The following is a 20,347-nucleotide window of genomic DNA, read 5'->3' on the forward strand; positions in this document are numbered from 1 at the left end:
ATATATGCACCCAACACAGGAGCACCAGCATATGTGAAACAAATACTAACAAAACTAAAGGAGGACATAGAATGCAATGCATTCATTTAAGGAGATTTCAACACACCACTCACTACAAAGGATAGATCCACCAGACAGAAAATAAGTAAGGATGCAGAGGCACTGAACAACACACTAGAACAGATGGACCTAACAGACATCTCTAGAACTCTACACCCAAAAGCAACAGGATACACATTCTTCTCAAGTGCACATGGAACATTATCCAGAATAGACCACATACTAGGCCACAAAAAAGCCTCAGTAAATTCCAAAAGACTGAAATTCTACCAACCAACTTTTCAGACCACAAAGGTATAAAACTAGAAATAAACTGTACAAAGAAAGCAAAAAGGCTCACAAACACATGGAGGCTTAACAACACACTCCTAAATAATCAATGGCTCAATGACCAAATTAAAATGGAGATCTAGCAATATATGGAAACAAATAACAACAACACAAAGCCCCAAATTCTGTGGGACGCAGTGAAAGCAGTCTTAAGAGGAAAGTATATAGCAATCTAGGCATATTTAAAGAAGGAAGAACAATCCCAAATGAATAGTCTAACGTCACAATTATCGAAATTGGTAAAAGAAGAACAAATGAGGACTAAAATCAGCAGAAGGAGGTACATAATAAAGATTAGAGTAGAAATAAATAAAATTGAGAAGAATAAAACAATAGAAAAAAATCAATGAATCCAAGACCTGGTTCTTTGAGAAAATAAACAAAATAGATAAGCCTCTAGCCAAACTTATTAAGAGAAAAAGAGAATCAACACAAATCAACAGAATCAGAAATGAGAAAGGAAACATCACGACAGACCTCATAGAAATACAAATATTATTAGAGAATACTATGAAAACACATATGCTAACTAGCTACAAAACCTAGAAGAAATGGATAACTTCTTAGAAAAATACAACCTTCCAAGACTGACCAAGGAAGAAACACAAAATCTAAACAAACCAATTACCAGCAAAGAAATTGAAGCGGTAATCAAAAAATTACCCAGGAACAAAACCCCCAGATCAGATGGATTTATCTTGGAATCTTATCAGACATACAGAGAAGACATAATACCCATTCTCCTTAAAGTTTTCCAGAAAATAGAAGAAGAGGGAATACTCCCAAACTCATTCTATGAAGCCAACATCACCCTAATACCAAAACCAGGCAAAGACCCCACCAAAAAAGAAAATTACAGACCAATATCACTGATGAATGTAGATGCAAAAATACTCAACAGAATATTAGCAAACCAAATTCAAAAACACATCAAAAGGATCGTACACCATGACCAAGTGGGATTCATCCCAGGGATGCAAGGATGATACAACATTCAAAAATCCATCAACATCATCCACCACATCAACAAAAAGAAAGACAAAAACCACATTATCATCTCCATAGATGCTGAAAAAGCATTCGACAAAATTCAACATCCATTCATGATAAAAACTCTCAGCAAAATGCGTGTAGAGGGCAAGTACCTCAACATAATAAAGGCCATATATGATAAGCCCACAGCCAACATCATACGGAACAGCAAGAAGCTGAAAACTGTTCCTCTGTGATCGGGAACAAGACAGGGATGCCCACTCCATAGTACTGGAGGTCGTAGCCATGGCAATTAGACAAAACAAAGAAATACAAGGAATCCAAATTGGTAAAGAAGAAGTTAAACTGTCACTATTTGCAGATGACATGATATTGTACATAAAAAACCCTAAAGACTCCACTCCAAAACTACTAGAACTGATAACAGAATACAGCAAAGTTACAGGATACAAAATTAACACACAGAAATCTGAGGTTTTCCTATACACTAACAATGAACTAATAGAAAGAGAAATCAGGAAGACAATTCCATTCACAATTGCATCAAAAAGAATAAAATACCTAGGAATAAACCTAACCAAAGAAGCGAAAGATCTATACCCTGAAAACTGTAAGACACTCTTAAGAGAAATTAAAGAGGACACTAGCAAATGGAAAGTCATCCCATGCTCTTGGCTAGGAAGAATTAATAACGTTAAAATGGCCATTCTGCCCAAAGCAATATACAGGTTTGATGCAATCCCTATCAAATTACCAACACAATTCTTCAACAAACTGGAACAAATAGTTCAAAAATTCATATGGAAACACCAAAGACCCCGAATAGCCAAAGCAATCCTGAGAAGGAAGAATAAAGTGGGGGGTATTTTGCCCCCCAAGTTCAAGCTCTACTGCAAAGCCACAGTAATCAAGACAATTTGGTACTGGCACAAGAACAGAGCCACAGACAAGTGGAACAGATTAGAGACTCCAAACATGAACCCAAACATATATGGTCAATTAATACTTGATAAAGGAGCCATGGACGTACAATGGGGAAATGACAGTCTCTTCAACTGATGGTGCTGGCAAAACTGGACAGCTACATGTAAGAGAATAAAACTGGATCACTGTCTAACCCCATACACAAAAGTAAATTCAAAATGGATCAAAGATCTGAATGTAAGTCATGAAACCATAAAACTCCTAGAAAAAAACATAGGCAAATATCTTTTGGACATAAACATGAGCGACTTCTTCATGAACACATCTCCCCTGGCAAAGGAAACAAAAGCAAAAATGAACAACTGGGACTACATCAAGCTGAAAAGCTTCTGTACAGCAAAAGACACCATCAATAGAACAAAAAGGTACCCTACAGTATGGGAGAATATATTCATAAGTGACAGATCCGATAAAGGGTTGACATCCAAAATATATAAAGAGCTCACCCACCTCAACAAACAAAAAGCAAATAATCCAATTAAAAAACGGACAGAGGAGCTGAACAGACGGTTCTCCAGAAAAGAAATTCGGATGGCCAACAGATACATGAAAAGATGCTCCACATCACTAGTCATCAGAGAAATGCAAATTAAAACCACAATGAGATATCACCTCCACCAGTAAGGATCGCCACCATCCAAAAGACAAACAACAAGTGTTGGCGAGGTTGTGAAGAAAGGGGAACCCTCCTACACTGCTAGTGGGAATGTAAATTAGTTCAACCTTTGTGGAAAACTGTATGGAGGTTCCTCAAAAAGCTCAAAATAGACATACTATTTGACCCGGAATTCCACTTTTAGGAAATTACCCTAAGAATGCAGCAGCCCAGTTTGATTAAGAGAGATGCACCCCTATGTTTATTGCTGCACTATTTACAATAACCAAGAAATGGAAGCAACCTAAATGTCCATCAGTAGATGAATGGATAAAGAAGATGCAGTACATATACACAATGGAATATTATTCAGCCATAAGAAGAAAACAAATCCTACTATTTGCAACAACATGGATGGAACTAGAGGGTATTATGCTCAGTGAAATAAGCCAGGCAGAGAAAGACAAGCACCAAATGATTTCACTCATATGTGGAGAATAAGAATAAAGAAAACTGAAGGAACAAAACAGCAGCAGACTTACAGGACCTAAGAATGGACTAATAGTTACCAAAGGGAAAGGGACTGGGGAGGATGGGTGGGAAGGGAGGGACAAGGGTGGGGAAAAAGAAAGGGGGCATTATGATTAGCATGTATAATTAGCATGTGGGGTGGGGCACGGGGAAGGCTGTGCAACACAGTGAAGACAAGTAGTGATTCTACAGCATCTTACTACGCTGATGGACAGTGACTGTAATGGAGTATGTGGGGGGGGGACTTAGTGAAGTGGGGAGCCTAGTAAACACAATGTTCTTCATGTAACTGTAGGTTAATGATAACAAAATTTAAAAAAAAAGTGCACTAACTATTGCTTATTTTTCATGTACAACAAAAGTCAGCATGAAAACAAGATTTTCAGAAGTATCTAGTTTTATCACTACTTATCTCTTATTCTCTGCATTATATACAAGCCAGGCCCAGAAGCAGCAACAACTGGCTGCTCCATGGTCTCCATAGCAGTCCTTGCTTCACCAGGGTTCTAGTCACTATTCCATATGGTACCAGTCCCTTTGCAAAGAAAGGCTCTGGACACAATTTTGAAATAGTATCACCTCCACATTTCTAACACTAGGCTAGATATTGCCTGAGAACCTCAGCCAGTTCTGGAACCAAAACATCTTAAATCAGTATCAGAATATCTGAAGGAAAATATAATTGCTTATGCCCCCATCACAGCAATCCTCTACCTCCAAACTAAAGGCAAGCATTTCTCTAAATCTCTCATTCATTTGCTATGCTTTGTCCCTTGTTCTTTCTGCTGTGCTGGCCTCCTTCTCTCGAGCTCTTCTAATGTTACCACTATACCTTCAAACTCTTTCCTCACCTCTTTTCCATCTTTGAGGGAGTGACACAGGACTTCACATATGTACCACTTAGGATACAGTGTGTATATATGTGTGGGTGACAACATTCTCTGGCAAAATTTCATGTCTTATAATATCTTGCCTTCTCCTCTGGAGCTTGTGTCATAATGTTATATGGAATCTACTTTTTCCTTGTCACTTCCATCAACTGAATTCCCAATAAATTATTTTAATTTATTAGAAGTTATGTAGAAGATTTCACATTCTTTCTTTCCATCAGAATTCCCAATATAATGATTAGGAGGCTTCAGAAGTCAGGTAAATGACCTATTCAAAACTCAAACTCAAAATTTCTGGAGATTCTTAATTCTAGTGCTTTCTCAATCCACCTGGGCAACAAAATCCTAATGCTATATTCTAGCTATCACTTTAAATGGCTCTACGTAAATCTATGTAAATGCCAGCCCTCCACAGTCTGATAAAATCCTGTATCCTAGTCTCTCATGTTCTCACTTTTAGAAAGGGGCTCCAGAAATAGAATACTGGTCTCTTGATGAATTCTTTTCTCTTGACCTAGAGCACCATTGATGGCTCCTCTCCTCTTCTCACTTCATGTGGATGTCACAGTGTGTGACTTAATATATGAACTAATTTCTCACCAGTTGTTCAATTACCATGGATCCCATCCTTCTATCACACGCTTAGAAAAATCCCAGATATGGATCAGCCATTTACCTGAGCTCCATAAAAGGGCTTAAATGTTATTGGAAATCATGCACATGCACACATAAACACAGGCATGTCAGCAGTATTAAAGTTCATATACCCTCCCTAAATAAAACAATGTTAAGGGCCCCATCATCTGGGCCCTTCAGTATAATTTATCGATCTTTTCACCTTTTCTATTAATAATTTTAAACTTTCACTATATTCCCTCTAGCTCCCCAATATAACTCCTCTTATTCCCAGCAAGAAACTCTGCTGCCTATTTCACTGAGGAAATAGGGAATATGTTGCTTAAATCCCCATTTCCCTGTCCCCTTCCTACCTCAAATATCCTAACTTTTATATAATCACATATTTTCTCTAGTGAAGGGAATACCTCTTCTCTTGCTCTACACTGTTACACTATTAGCAGAAATATCCAGAAATATCCTTAGTTGCTTCCTCTGGGCTTGCTTCCTCTGGGCATGGACAATGAGCTTGCTAAGTCTTGTGGGGAGTAGAAGGGCTCTTCTTTCTCCCAGCTCAAAATTCAGGTGCACATCCAAGTCCAGTTTCCCGTTACACCAATGGCTTCCTTCTTCAGTCAGGGTGGAGTGAAGGATTCCTCAGACCCCTGAGACCTCTATTTTCCAGCTCTAGAACATCTGACTTTCCCAACAAATCCCTAGGAATTGGCTGGCATATCAAATCCATATTGCCTGATACAGAAAAGCAGTGTATTCCCCAACTGACAAGGCCATATCTCACATTTGCTATGTTAAGAGAGAGACACACAGAACTGAGGGGTTCTTCCACTAAAATGAATATATGCCATGTCCAGCAAATGCTCTGTTCCTAGTATGCCTCTTTGTGAGATAATGAGACTAGGGGCACTTTTACCTCTTTATTTCGCTAATTCCAGCCATGTAAAATTTTCCTTTCTCTAATAAAGTTTCTACCACTAACACTGATGCTGTGAAATTTTTCATGATTTTTTGCATAACTTGAGACAGCTCTGATGGTGTCCACCTGGCATGATAAGAGCCAATTATCTTTGACTTTAACTCTTGACATCTCAGACCACTTCTCTTTAAGCTATCCTTCTCTTCATTCTCCTTTATTCAAGCCTACCTATATGAATAATATTTCCCAATCCTAAAAATATAAGCCAAACAACACTACTTGGACGTTGCCATCCCCTCTAGTTACTCCTAAACTTTCCTACTGACTATTTGGGCACTTCAAAAAAATCTTTTAGTCTCTTGTTCCTCACTGAGCTGTCCTAGCTTCTGGCTTGTACCCATGGTTTATAGGGCAGCCAGAGTAGTCATATCACATCATGTTAACCTCTTAAATTTTTCCTGGCTTTTGTTGAAATTTAACTCATCGTCATATCATCTGGTCTCTTCCCGTGTTTCTGAATATACTCACTCACAATCCTGTGGTCACACTGTCCTTCCCTTTTCCAGAAAGGTTCTCTTAGGCCTTCTCATGTTTGTCATGCTGCCTAATATGCTTTCCCTGAAATTTTTGTCAGACTGACACCTTTTTATCATTCAAAATCTCAACTTTGTCACCATCTCCAAGTGGCTTTCTAGAACCTCTCCAAATCCATCCTACCCCAGAATAGTATCTGTTTTATTAACTCTATAGCTCTTCACCATTTATACCTACTTGAAATTATCTTACCTATTTGTTTACTTATTTATTTGTCTCTATGTCTCCATCAATTTATATATTCCATGACTAAAGGGACTTTGTCTATCTTGTTTGCTGCTGTATTTCAAGAGCTCAGAGTTACAATTAGCACATAGTAGGTGCTCATTTTGTCACTGTTTTTCCTCATAAGACGTCAGTCATGGCCTCTTCAGAAATCCATGATTTACAGCTGCAGATCCCACTGACTAATGTCTCATTCTTTCCATGTGTTTTGATTCAAATTAAAAGTGAGTCTGTGCTATAGTTGCCTTTAATTTGGGTAGAATATTTGGTACCAAGACACATCACAGTCAATAGCTAGCCTTGGAGGGGGATGGCTCTTGAGCAGTTCCACACTCCAAGCCAGGTGAAACAATAAATACAAAATATACATTTTAGTCATATTCAAGTTGGCAGATCTTTCAATATAAAACAACTAATATAAACCAAAAAATTAACACTTCAAACAAATTTATGAATTAATACATTTAAGACTTTACACACACTGGCTAAAGTTTGTATTTAGCCCTGAGATATATAGTCTGTAAATTAAATCATACTTCAGTTGTACAGCTATTACTGCCCTAAGCAGAAATAAATTTTTAAAACTCTTTATAAACATCCTACTTTGGCAGAAGTGATAATTTGGTCCCTCTATTATACAGTTTATTTTTCTTACATGTGATAAGAATATAGGTCATGTGATTTTTACCTTATCACTTTTGACTTTTTTACCAGACGGTGGAACATTATACAGGAAAGCTAGCCTGGCCCCTTCATGAAGCCAATGCCATCAAGAAAGAAAATGTGCCAAAATAAAAGACACTTAGTGCAAGGAGGCAGTTGGATATACAAGTCTGGAGATAAGTATTCTGAGATAGGCATTCAGGGGCTTCATCACATAGATAACATCTGGAATGGAGAGAATGAATGACACCACATAGGGAAATGTTGTTGAGGGAGAAAACAAATGGTCCTACCATCTCTATGTCACATGTTACTGAGAGTTTAAGGTCAAAATAGTCTGCTGGATTGGCAAAGAAGAAGTTATCCATACAAATGACTCTAGCCAGACATACTTACTAGATATGAATATTTCCCTTATTATAAGTCAGATGTAGAGGGTTAAAGAGTCAGTGGGATACAAGGAAGTAGAATTTTTAAAGGATTGAACAAAAACATCAGAATAAAAATGAGAATTGATATGGAAACAAGCTAATGTATCCTTGATCTTTAAAAACTTATTGGTTATCCATAACATTTACTATTTAGTAAAGAAGCATTTATATCCCTTATAATGATTTTTTTTAAGTCTAGGGTCTGTATTAATGCATTTTATTATTTTTTAACTTTTTAAAGCCAGTCAGGTAATTTTATATTAATGTATATGAGATTGTTTAAATCCTATTTATAACATTTGTAATTCTTTTTAAAGTTTTCTGTCTTAATTTAATAACTATATTAAATTAACATTTAATAATAACTATATTAAAATAACTATATTAATAACATTCCTACTCTGGTTTGTATTTTATATGTGCATAATGCTTTCAAATTTACCCTCATTATGTGCCCACTGACCACCTTTAGGATAATAGAGCAATTATTAATACATAAAAGAATATTTAAAATATTTACTGCATGCATTAAAACATGTCAGTGGGAATCCCTTGTGAGAATTTTCTTTTTTTAACAAAGAAAAGTACTGTTCTAAAGGGAATAGTTTAAAAAATAATATAATGACTTTAATTACAAAATCTCATTTTAGTGAATATTCTCCATCTTCACCATTACCAAACTTGTTATAAGACCTATTAAAAAGTATTCAAATTGTCTGTTTTGATTCAATCTAATTAGGTAAAAAATAGTAAAGCACTTTGTGAACTCTTTCTTAAGTAATGCATACTTCTGCCATCTGGTGGCAGATGCAAAAAGCTATATTCATTACTGGCACCAAGGCCGTAAAGCAGGCCACAGTGAGCACACACACACTCATCTCCTGGGTGGCAGGTATTCTTCTTCTCTTGAAAAACTTCAAAATGTATAGTTTTGTTTTTGTTTTTCCTTTGTAATAGCACAATGTTCTCTGCAGTTGTTTGGAGCATTTGATAGCTGGATGCTGAACACATTAATAATGCCTCATGCTAACAAAGGAAACATCGATTTCATACCAACGATCAAGTCTGACATAAAACTTGATAATAATTCTCCACTTATTTTACATATACAGTAATTTCTAGCATGTCTTAATTTTTTAAAATTAATGATAAATATATCTAGAGTGAGCTTTTAAGGAGATTGATGTATTATTATATAACCTGGCATTTTGTACTTGCCACATTGATTAGAATATGGCTTATAACTATGCCTTAGATATTTACAATAATCATTGTTATATGAGAGTTGTTTTAAATAAAAAAAATAGTATGAACTATAAGCAAGTTCATTTGAATTACAGATATCTTACTGTATTTTTATACTTGGGTTCTTTTAGCATTTAATAAATTTTGAGCAATATTTACATCAAAGAATCAGAGAATTGAAGAGTTGGAAGAACTCTTAGACATTTGTGCTCAAAGGCTAAGCATTTTCACCAATATCATTAATACGTGGTTATCCATCTCTGTTTATACACTTCCAAAATAGGAAACCACCACTACAGTTTTGACAACACCTATCCCTAGAGAATTCTTCTAAGAACCTGAAATGGACTGCCTTGTATTTTACTCATTGACCTTTTTAAGTTCTCTGGAGCCCTATACAATAAATTCATACTCCTCAATATTTGAAGACAGTTGACATGCTCACACTACCTCCATATTCTCTTCTTCAGGATAGATATATTTAGTTCCTTCAACTGTTCTTCACATGCCATTACATCAATTTTCCCAGCAAGCTGGCCCTTCTTTTTTCTTCCAATTTGAAAATATAGGCAATCAAAATGAATGCAAATTAACAAAAATCAGGTGAATCTCTGTTATGTGAATTATATTTCAAGAGTGTTAATAAAAAAATTATGTTGACTGAACTCCAGTTAAGAAACAAAGATGGTAACCAAAAGGAAGCAGTGTGGCTGTACTATTAGACACAGCAGACTTTAAGATGAAAAGCACTGCTAAAGAGAAGCAATATCTCACATAGTGAGAAGGGGGTCAATTGACTGGGAAGGCAGAACAGTTTTAACATGTATACCAGAAACATAGCTTCACAAACTGACACAACTACAAGGAGAAATAAACAATTCACAAACAAAAGCAAGGGAGTTCTAAGACACCTAGGCAACCAAAAATCAAATGGGTATAGAAAATCTGAATAAGAGTTTATGAGCTTATTTTAATGGACCCAGCGTATCTGAAAACAATACACACACTCTTCAAGTACAGATGGCGCAGTGGTGAAAATTCCCAACCTACTAGGCTATAAAGCCAATCTTAAGATATGTCAAAGAACTGGTATCATATGAATTATATTATCTGACCTAGTACAGTTATATTATCTGGCCTAGTTAAAATTTCATGTTTGGAAGTTTAAAATCATAGTTTTAAATTATCTGAGTCAAAGAATAATTCCTAATGAATGTTAAAAAATACTTAGGGCTGAAAGATGACAGTGCAAAAAGAAAGAAGTCAGTACTGACCTCTCCTCTCTAGGTATCACCTGACAACCATTATCAAACTACCTTTAAGTTTTTAAATTACCTTTAAGTTCTTTCTGTGTATGCTCTTTCCCTTTCATCTAAGGAAACTTGGATTAAAGAGAGGACTACCAGGACAAAAAATGCAATTGTGAACTTGAGTTCCAAATCCATCACTTATTAGTGCTGTGGTCATGAATATGTCTGGTTATCTCTTTGAATTTTAGATTCCTCAACAGTAAAATTGGTATTATAATATTTAATGAAATACAGGCCATTAACCACACTTGCAGCCAGTTAATAATTCCATTAAGCATTTCTCATTGTTATTCAATTGCTTAAACCTTTCAATGACCTCCCATTGCTCTGAGGATGAAGATAAGCGTCTTAGCTTGACTTAAAAGGCACTACATGAATTGGCCTCCAGCCTCATATCTGGCCTTATCACGTGTCATCACTGCCAAAGCTCTCCCATTCAGGTACACTGGTCTCTCCCTGTCTTAGTCTTGTGCTGCACAGGGCTATTGTATCTGGGCTCCTTCTTCCAGAAACGTGCCTCAAGGTTCTCCCTTACCTACCCCTCCCCATCCTTAATCAGAGAGTATCATCTGCCCTACCCAGTGAAGTCAAAATCACCTAATATATTGTTTTGCCATATCTTGTACTTCCTTCCACTCATCTTAACTTCAGTTTTACTTGTGCTTCTGTAATTACTTTATTATATCTGAGTCCTCTGTTAGATTTTAAAGTCTATGATGGCAAAGATCTGTTTTTGCTCTCAGTTTTCTCTTGGTTCCCAGCCCAGTAATTGGTCTATAACAGGTAACCCATAAATATTTATAGATAATAAATTGGAGTTTAGGACTGCAAAAGAACCTAAAAATCAAGAGGTAAAAATTCTGGAAAGAAGAAAGGCACAGAGGGATGTGGGCCCAGTATTTGGCAATAGTTTTCCCCCCCCAAGGAATTTTCTGATTCTAAGAAGAGTTACAAGTTAAGAAGTTAGGGAGAGCTGCTTAAAAACAGAGTAGAACTTCTAGTAAGTCTTATGGTACTGGGAGAAAGAAATTGGGGGTAGGAACTTAGTGAGTATCTGAGGCTCTCAGTTGGGACTTTGTAGGGTACCTACTTTTTCTGGAATTATCTGGTCTACTCAATTTTCTGTTATTTACTTTTTTCTACTTATACAGATATTATACAGCTATATCTACTTTATAGATAGATGTTTAATACAGGAGAAGATTCCTATTATGAGCACACTGGAGTATAATTCATTTGAGGCAAAAGACAACAGCAGCCCAAAACCCTTTGCTCTTCTTGTATAGTAACTTCAGCTCCTGCTGTGTTAGTTTTTAAAATCTTTTTATTTTACAAATAATTATTTTGAATGGTAGAGAAAAAATGGAAATTGCTATCATTTGGGGGTTTCCTTCTGTTTCTGCATTTTTAGCCCAGTTTTTTTTTTCTGGAAGTGATAACAAGTGGTAAAAAGTAGGAATTAAGATAAAAGAGAGTGAGAGAAGCAAAGGGGCTGAATAATTCACCCAATGAAAAGCATACAAATTAAAGTCTGAATAATCACAGTTTATATATTTTATTCCTCCTAACACCTTTGCTTCTTTTGTAAAATCATGAATATTCTTAATATTATTCCTCTCAGGGAATCAGATGTTAGTTCTTTTAGTCCAACATTATAAAGTATTCATTTTATCTTTGTCTCCAAAATCAAGGTAGGTGCTTGTTTGAACTTTTCTCAAAAGAAACTGTTCTTTTTCATACACTGTGCCTGGAAAAATATAATTGTTGGGTATCTCAGAAAATTACTGAGTTATACAACTTGATCAAGAGAAGAAAGTGAACTCCAAGCTCATGCATGTAAGACATGAATCATTTATGGTAGTTTTTTAGTAGAAATTTTGATTTCTTAGAAATTCCGTAACTCAGATGACGGCCAATAACAGGCAAAATGGCCACGAAAATCACGGAGCCTCCAAGACCTTGGCACCTCCCCTTTCATCTGACTTTCTCCTGCTTCTCCCGATCTCTGTCTACTATTCATTACCAAAGAGCCATTCAGGGCTATGCCAAGATCTAAACATTTCTAGCTCATCACCTCTCCTCAAATCCATCTCCTTAAGTCCAACTATATGAGAAGAGGATGGGGAGACATCTCAAGCTTTTTCTTACCACATAATTATAGAGAAAATGAAAGTTCCTACGGCCATATTCTCATTGACCCTGGTTGGCTTGCTCACTACATGCATGTGGGCACCTTACTTTTGACTCTATATAAGAGATCGGCCCAGTGCTCTGGGCTGCATGGCTACAGGAGAGTAGAGACTGGAGTGGAGGCAGGGCTGAGGACAGAGACTTAGACAGCTGCAGGGGCGGAGAGGCCCAGAGGCAGAGATGGGCTTGCTGCAAGTAGGCTTGATCTGAGGTGGACAGGATTCTAGGCTTTGACCTGCCACAATGAGAATAAAGCTGGGTATAAACGCTTTCACCCAAGAATGTTCCATCGTTATTTCTCAGTCTCACCAAACCAAAATCTTACCTAACAATCTACTTGCTCCCCATCTTCTGCAATGGCCCCTGGGTGAGAAAACTGGAGCAATGTAACCAGACTAATAACATGCAATAACAATGGGAATAAAATCATGATAATCCTAAAGCTGGAGGATTCAGCTAGGTTCAAAGTCCTAAGCAGATTAGGTCCATAGCTCACCATTCCACAGAAGACCAGTAGCTGAACAGGTATGGAGTTCACTGCACTCATCACATGGCAGCTGAAGCCAGGGGGCAAGTCCAGGCCACAGGGACTAGAGAAGAAAATAACCTGAAGGGTGATAAGTTACATGTTTTAATGATATACCAGCATAGGCAAATTTTGTCAGTCAGGTAGGATGCATGTAAGAGAGTGGTCCTGTGATAGGAGAGTGGCAGGAATGGGATCTCATCCTGGTCTAGTATACCAGACCTTCACCTACCTCCCTATGAGAGTTACAGATGGGTCAATATAGGACTATGGGAGGTATATTCACTGGCCATAAAGATAAAATGAAACTTCCCCATGAGACAGTTTTACCTCCCAGCCTTTGGGTACACTACCATGATCTTTGGTGGCCAATCTGCTGTTACTCCAGGAACACACAGGAGACTAGCTTTCAGGTCTATTCCCCAAGGTGCCAGAAGCGGGCAGCCATTGTTGGTCCATGTGTTGAAATGTCCAGGGCAATGTCCACTTAACAGAGTCTTTAGGGTTTAATGTAGTTGGGGCTGGCAGCAGGATGTTGCTGTGCTGGCCATATCCTGACTAATAATTCCTCTTTGGTTTGCCCATATAGTTGTATAGAAGAGGCAGAAATGTGTGTTAACATGTCCACAAAGCTTAGGGGTCCTTTCAGGGCTTCTCATTCAAACACAATAGAACTGTCCATAAGCAAACTGACCAGTCATGTAGACTTTTGGTGTCCAACTTCAGGCCAGGTTTCAACAAATCATTGTACCTCTCTATCATGCCTGCCCTGGTAGGGGTATATGGTACACAAAACTTCCACTTTATTCCTGATTGCTGCACCCATTCTTGTAATGCATGTCCAGTGAAATGGGTGCCTTGATTGCTCTCAATCACTCGTAGCTGGCCATAGGCTGCAAAGAGATGCTCTAGGCCCCTTTTGGTCATTTGCTGATAAGCACAACATGTAGGAAAAGCAAGTAACGGTCCACTAGCTGTATCCACACAAGTCATGGCATACTGAGACCCTTCTGATATGGGCAGAGGCCCAATACAGTCTATCAGCCACCTGATGAGGGGTATTGGCTCCCTTACTATTGTCCCATGTTGCTGTGGGACTTGGTTTAGGTCCCTCTTAGAGCATACAAGGCACTCTTTCCGGGCTCTGCCGACTTCTTCAAAGATCAATGGCAAGCCCCACCGACAGGCTACATTCCACATTGTCTTTTGCTCTGTGTGCAACAAATGCTGATGTATCTATTGATCTACATCAGAGGCACTCTTTCCTTCTATCCAATGGACCTGGGCCAATGTGTCCATTTCATCATTCCCTGGGGATGTCGAAGGCAAATGGCCTGTCACACAACATATAGTAACAGTCTTAGTCTGACCAGAGGCCCATAGGTCTTGCCACAACTCTTGCCCCCAAAAGGGCCAGTGACCAGGCATGCAGTTGGCATGGTACCATGTCAGTAGCTACAGGGTCAAGCCGCAATAGAGAGGCCAGCTGTCAGAGCAGACAGTGCAGACATAGGGGAGGGATCCTGGGTGATTATGAATCATACTGCCTGCAGCTCAGCTCATTGTCTGCACTTCCTCTCTCTGCCCTCCATCCATATTGTCTCAGTATTAGGATGGAAAGCCACAACTCTGCACTTTGTGGGCTGCCCATGACTGGGTATCTGTATACCAAGCATCTTCACATAGAGTGGCTTTTGCCTCCTGATAGTTACCAATGGCTCAAAACCAAGTTTTTCCTGCTTTCCACTGGTATATGTCACTGACCACAATAAGCATTGGAGTTCTCTTAAGGGACTAGTGGAAGGGGTGCTAGGCTGCTGTGAATATGTGCCCTATTTGGTCAGTGTAGGCATCTGTGCCATGCCTCTCTGTGGCCTCTGAGTTCAGTCTCACACCTATCCCACAATGGGATAGGTAATTACCTTGGTCAGAGCTGTTCTGCTAATGGGCTCCATAGCCAGCAAGGCATGGTACATGGCAGCCAGTTGCTTGTCTAACAAGGTATACCAGACCTAAGCTCCTTTTCAGAGTTGTGACCAGAATCAAATAGGTTGGCATTTCAGTTCAAGCTGCTGCCAAAAGCCCTATCCAAATCCATTGGTTACATGAACATCTGGCTCACAGGACCTGGATGAGTCCATTACATCAAGGCCTGTATGGCCTTGACTGCTTGCTTAGCAGCAGTCAAAGCAGCTATACATGTTTCATCCAAGTCCCACTTGATGCCCTTTCATACCAACTAGTAAAAGGGCTTCAGAATTTGTGCCAAGTGCAGGATAAACACTCTCCAGTAGCCCAAAAGACTGAAAAACACTTGTAGTACTGCCTCAGTGGTAGGCGTTGGGAAAGCCTGGACCTTGTCTGTGACTGCTTCTGGGATAACTTTAGTTTTAATCAACCAGACAACCGCCAAGAACTTAACAGACAAACCAGGTCCCTGAACCTTGGTGCTGTTCACAGCCCATCCTTTCTCCTGTAGTTGTTGCAGCAGTCTAGGATAGGAACTGCCCCTTCTAAATCTGCGAGAGAATCAGACATGAGCTTGATATCATCAATGTAGTGGTACAGATGCACCATTTGTGGTTTTATACATGTGGACAAGTCCTGGGCTACAAATCCATGACAAATGGTGGGACTGTGGAGGTATCCCTGTGGAAGGACAGTGAATGTCCACTGTTAGCGTTCTTATGTGAAAGCAAACTGTTCCTGATTTGCTGGTGCTATGTCAATAGAGAAGAAACCATTAGCAAGGTCCATAACATAATGATATGTCCCTAGTTCATGACTGTGTGTGTCCGTAAGTGCCACCATAGAGGGGACAGCAGTATGCAAAGGGGGTGTGATCTTATTCAATTCCCTGTAATCCATGGTCATACACCAGGAGCTGTCTGGCTTTTTCACTGGCCACACCAGGGAATTAAAAGGACTATGAGTGGGCTTTATAATGCCCACCTTCTCCAACTCCTGTAGAGTTTTTCTAATCTCCTTGTGTCCCCCAGGAAATATATACTGCTTCGTATTTGTAACCCACTGAGGTACAGGAGGAGCTAAGGAGGGTGATGAGAATATCCCCTCAGAACTGCCTTTACCACATGTACCCTCAGTCTGAACTCACCTGCGGTGGTAACCACAGGCACTGCAGGATATCTACCCCCAAAATATATTCTGGGATGGGAGAAATGTGCACAGTATACTCCTTTAGGTGTAAATGCTCCATTTCCAATGGGATTTGGGCTTTCCTCAATCTAATTGCCCTTTCCCCATAGTCATCTATCACAGTAAGGGTCCCTGGAAAATGCTGAGGGTTGCCATAAATCAGTGAACATTAAGCTCCCATGTCCACCAGCACCAGGACACATTGTATATTCATGGGGGACCAATGAATTGCTAATTCTACGTGTGGCCTCTGGTCTCCACCATGTCTCCCCAAGTTGGGGGCCTTGACAACCGTGATGCCCAGTCATTATCCTGTGTGGGTAAGGGCCCAAGTGGAGCCTAGTGCCATCCCCCAGGGTGTCTTTCAGGCACACAGGCTGGAGTTGGGGCTTTGCCTCTGGCTTCTGGGTCCTGGACCTTAATGGCTAGAACTGCTACTCTGGCTTTAATTGGTGCCTCAGTTCTATCAAGAACCTATTGGGCTGCCATTCAAGTTTTCCTTTCACTACCCTGGCCTTTATCAAATCAACCCACTTGTGGTCCCTCGAGGTATTCACAGGGCACTTTGCACCTCTCCTTTCAGTCATAGCCTGTACCTCCTTCTGTGCTCTTATTATTTCAACCTGCCCAACATCTGATAAACTATGAGTAGCTTCACTTATTGGTTGCCCTACGTGGGGAGCAGGATTAGTCACTAAGGACCCAAAGAGGGATGGCAAGCTGTATGGAGCACCAGATTTCTCATTCCTATGGTGAACAACTCCTCATCGGGGCTCTTGGGTTCCATATTATAGATGATATTTTTCATGCTCAATTCCCCTAACACCTGCTGGAGCTCTGCATATGCTTTCCAGCTAGTGGCTAAGTATGGTGCATCACCCTGATTAGGCCAACTGCCCTCATGGCTGCTGTCAGCCAATTCAGAAGTGCCTGATTCCCTGAGGTGTGATAGGTACTTTGCAAGGGCTAATGCAGGGAGGGGTGAGTTGTCAAGGAAGTCAGTCTACCCATTTCGGAATCCACCATAACAATGTTTTCAATCTTCATATCCTAAATACACAAAAGCCATGTAGGCAGAGGTTCTGCTGGCTTCTGCCAAAACCAGATGCTCATGTCCACCAGCTCATCCTGAGTATAGGGGTGGAGGACAGAGTGCTCCACAACCTGGGGAGGGGACGGGTCTTCCCCATGAGGAGTCCATGGTTGTTATGTTTTTATTTTCTTAAATAAAACCGGGAGGGACTTTAATATGGGAGGGGTAGTGCCTCAGTCAGAGGCCTTCTCAACAGTTACACCCTCCTCCCCACCCCCTCATCCTCTCCTGATATCTGCTTTATCATCTCCAGGGCTTAAGACATGTCTCCTTCCTCCCCATCTCCCATGGCCTCCTGCAACGGGGATTTTTATGCTGCCTCCTCCCTCACTGCTAACATACATTTCAGGAGCAAAACCTGACTTCTCAATAACTGTCCCTCTTTCTTAAGGGCATCCTGTATGTCATTCCCAGCTCTTCAAAGCAATGCCAAAGTGTGTCTCTCTCCTCATTAACTGATTCCAATATCTCAAGAAACACACATCCCACAATTCTGACTGCCACATGGCCACTCAGGGCCCCTAAGTTGTTTTCTATCTCATGGAGGTCTAATTCCATAGCTTCCAGTGTCTCTACCATTCCTCAATTCTGGGGAAGGGCCCACCTGTCTAGGAAGTGCTTTAGCCTAGGCCAATTTCCCACTAGGTGCTCCCCAAGTGGAAGCCCCATGGATGTGCATTTCCAGGTGAAGCCATACCATCTCTAGGGGCAGCCACCCAAGTATTGCACCCATGAAGACAGATTTCAGGTTCGGAGATTCTGCCAACTACTCCAAATGTAACTCTGGGGAGAAAATATGTTCCCACCCTGAGGCAAAAAAACCTTAGAAGCCAAAATCAGTCAAAGGGAAAAATAAAGTGGGAGAAACATATTTACTGCCTAGAAGCAGTCACCTACTTCTGCTTGCTCTTGTCTCTCATGATGCAGCTGCAAAAGGACCCCACCAAACCTCTGCAGTCCTGTTGTGTGCTTGCTGTCCACCCCCATTGTAATCACTTATTGGTATGGAGATGGACTACTTCTCTCCACCCCTTGGAAACACCTATTGATGTGGAGATGTGCTAAGGCCAGGCAAGAGATTCTGGAAATATTGCAATTTTACCAACATCTGTATACCTGTGTTCTGCAAAACATATGTATTTTAGTGTGGAGCTAATATGGTACATGCCTGGACAGTCTGATAATCTTGTAAAATGTAGTTTTTTATTTCTTATCTTTTAGCATATGATGAAAATAACAATAAATGATATAATTTTTGACAGCATTCAGGTTTGTATTGCCAAAGAAGCATTATCATCTTGAAGACAGCTGATTTTTAGAATCATAAATTAGGAACTACAGAAAGTCTTTGTTCCACAAAAGATCAAAACAGAATCTTCCTCACTCCCTAAATCATGGTTCAAAATTCTTTTATGGTTGCTTTTGCAAAAATTATTTTTCAAGTATTTCAAACCAGATATAAAGATACATATATGAACACTTCTTAGTGTTTTTTATTTTAATCTATATAAATTTAACTTACCACCTGGAGAGTTTTGACCTTTTAGCCCCTTGGAGGACAACTTATATTTAGAAATTTTTGCCTACAAACCACAAAATCTTAAGAGCCTAATTTAGCATTCTTTACAACAGTTGGCATTATTGCATTTAGGCTGATGCATGATGATGATAACATACCAAGATTCCAAAAATATAGAGTTAGTGGGAGACTAGATTTAGAAATATGACAATAAAATTCTTGTTTCGCTGTTTTCTGAATTGAGTAAAATTTCTTCTATTGCAAAGCATATACTTGTTAGAAAGCATGGATAAACAATGGCACAACCTGACTCTACTATATTACGTGGAAGAATGGAAGCATACAACCAGGTCAAGCAGGACTGGGATGTTACACTATATAAAGCACCATTGCAAATTTGCTATGCACAGCGTATATCTGGAAGACTGGTTTGGTCTCAAACTAATCTTTTTAGCATAGTTCTAGTTCTAGATAAAATCAGGTTATCTTGTTGAAGACCACACCAGTGTGGGATAAAATTAACATAATGACACATAGAAAGGATAAATAGAACACTTGAAATATGGGGGAATTATGATTCAACAGAACTTAATGAGGGAAAAAACTGGGAGACTAGGTGATCACAAAGTCAGTATATGCCAAAACTACATTAATGCTGCATAAAAACTAAGGTTGCATTGATAAAAATAATGGCTATCCAAGACAAGGAGGTCAATCATTCCACTATACTTTGGACATAGCAAAGCATTTTGTCAACATCATAATTTAAGACAGCCATAGATGAACTAAAGAACTTCTAAAAGAGGGTAACATGGATGGTGTGGGATATCAATTTATTTATTTATTTAATAAAAGTTTGTTAAATACACACAGTTTCTTAAAAGATTGAGCCTAATAAAGGGGTCAGTACACTATATGAGTCATGGGCCAGCTTCCTATTTTAGTTAATAACACAGTATTGGATCAGCCATGCTCATTCATTTATATATTGCCAATGAATGCTTTTGTGCTATAGCAGCAGTTGAGTAGCTGAAACAGAGACTGTATGGCCCACAAGTTTGAAATACTTTTCATTCAACCCTTTAAGGAAAAGTTTCCTGATTGCTGGTCTAGTAGAAGAAATAAAAGCTATATTGAAGGTCCTCACTAACAATTCAGAAGAGTGTGTATCTGCATGTATGTGAAGAAACTACTGTAGTCTGTATACTCTGATGGTAGTAAATTGAAAATTTAGAAACAAATCCTCAGATATATTTCATTTGATTTTTGACAAAGGTGTTGGGAAAATTAAATGGGAAAATAATAGTCTTCTCAAGAAATGGTCCAAATAGATATCCATATGCAAAAATATGAATTATATTTCCTATATAAAAATATCCTATATCATACATGGAAATTAACTAATAATGAATCACAGACCTAAATTGTAAGAGCTAATACTAGGAAACTCTTAGAAGAAAACA

At 39.1% G+C, this 20,347-nt stretch overlaps 1 protein-coding gene and 1 long non-coding RNA gene across 5 annotated transcripts in view; one reads left to right on the top strand and one right to left on the bottom strand.

The window, feature by feature from the left end:
- The window catches only part of SPAG16 (sperm associated antigen 16), a 981,678-nt gene that overhangs the window by 533,389 nt on the left and 427,942 nt on the right, over positions 1-20,347 (bottom strand). The window contains exon 11 of one of the 4 annotated variants that reach the window (XM_073218145.1): positions 13,086-13,197. The exons of the other annotated variants lie outside the window; for them this stretch is intronic. Coding sequence (XP_073074246.1) covers positions 13,137-13,197 — 61 coding nt within the window. The 3' untranslated portion in view covers positions 13,086-13,136. Of the gene's footprint in view, positions 1-13,085; positions 13,198-20,347 lie in introns of those variants that run through there. 4 annotated transcript variants of the gene reach the window in all.
- The window catches only part of LOC108397066 (uncharacterized), a 513,643-nt gene that overhangs the window by 320,609 nt on the left and 172,687 nt on the right, over positions 1-20,347 (top strand). The gene's annotated exons all lie outside the window — the stretch shown is intronic.

This window comes from Manis javanica, chromosome 12, assembly GCF_040802235.1.
Source record: "Manis javanica isolate MJ-LG chromosome 12, MJ_LKY, whole genome shotgun sequence".
NCBI classification, from domain to species: Eukaryota; Metazoa; Chordata; class Mammalia; order Pholidota; family Manidae; genus Manis; species Manis javanica.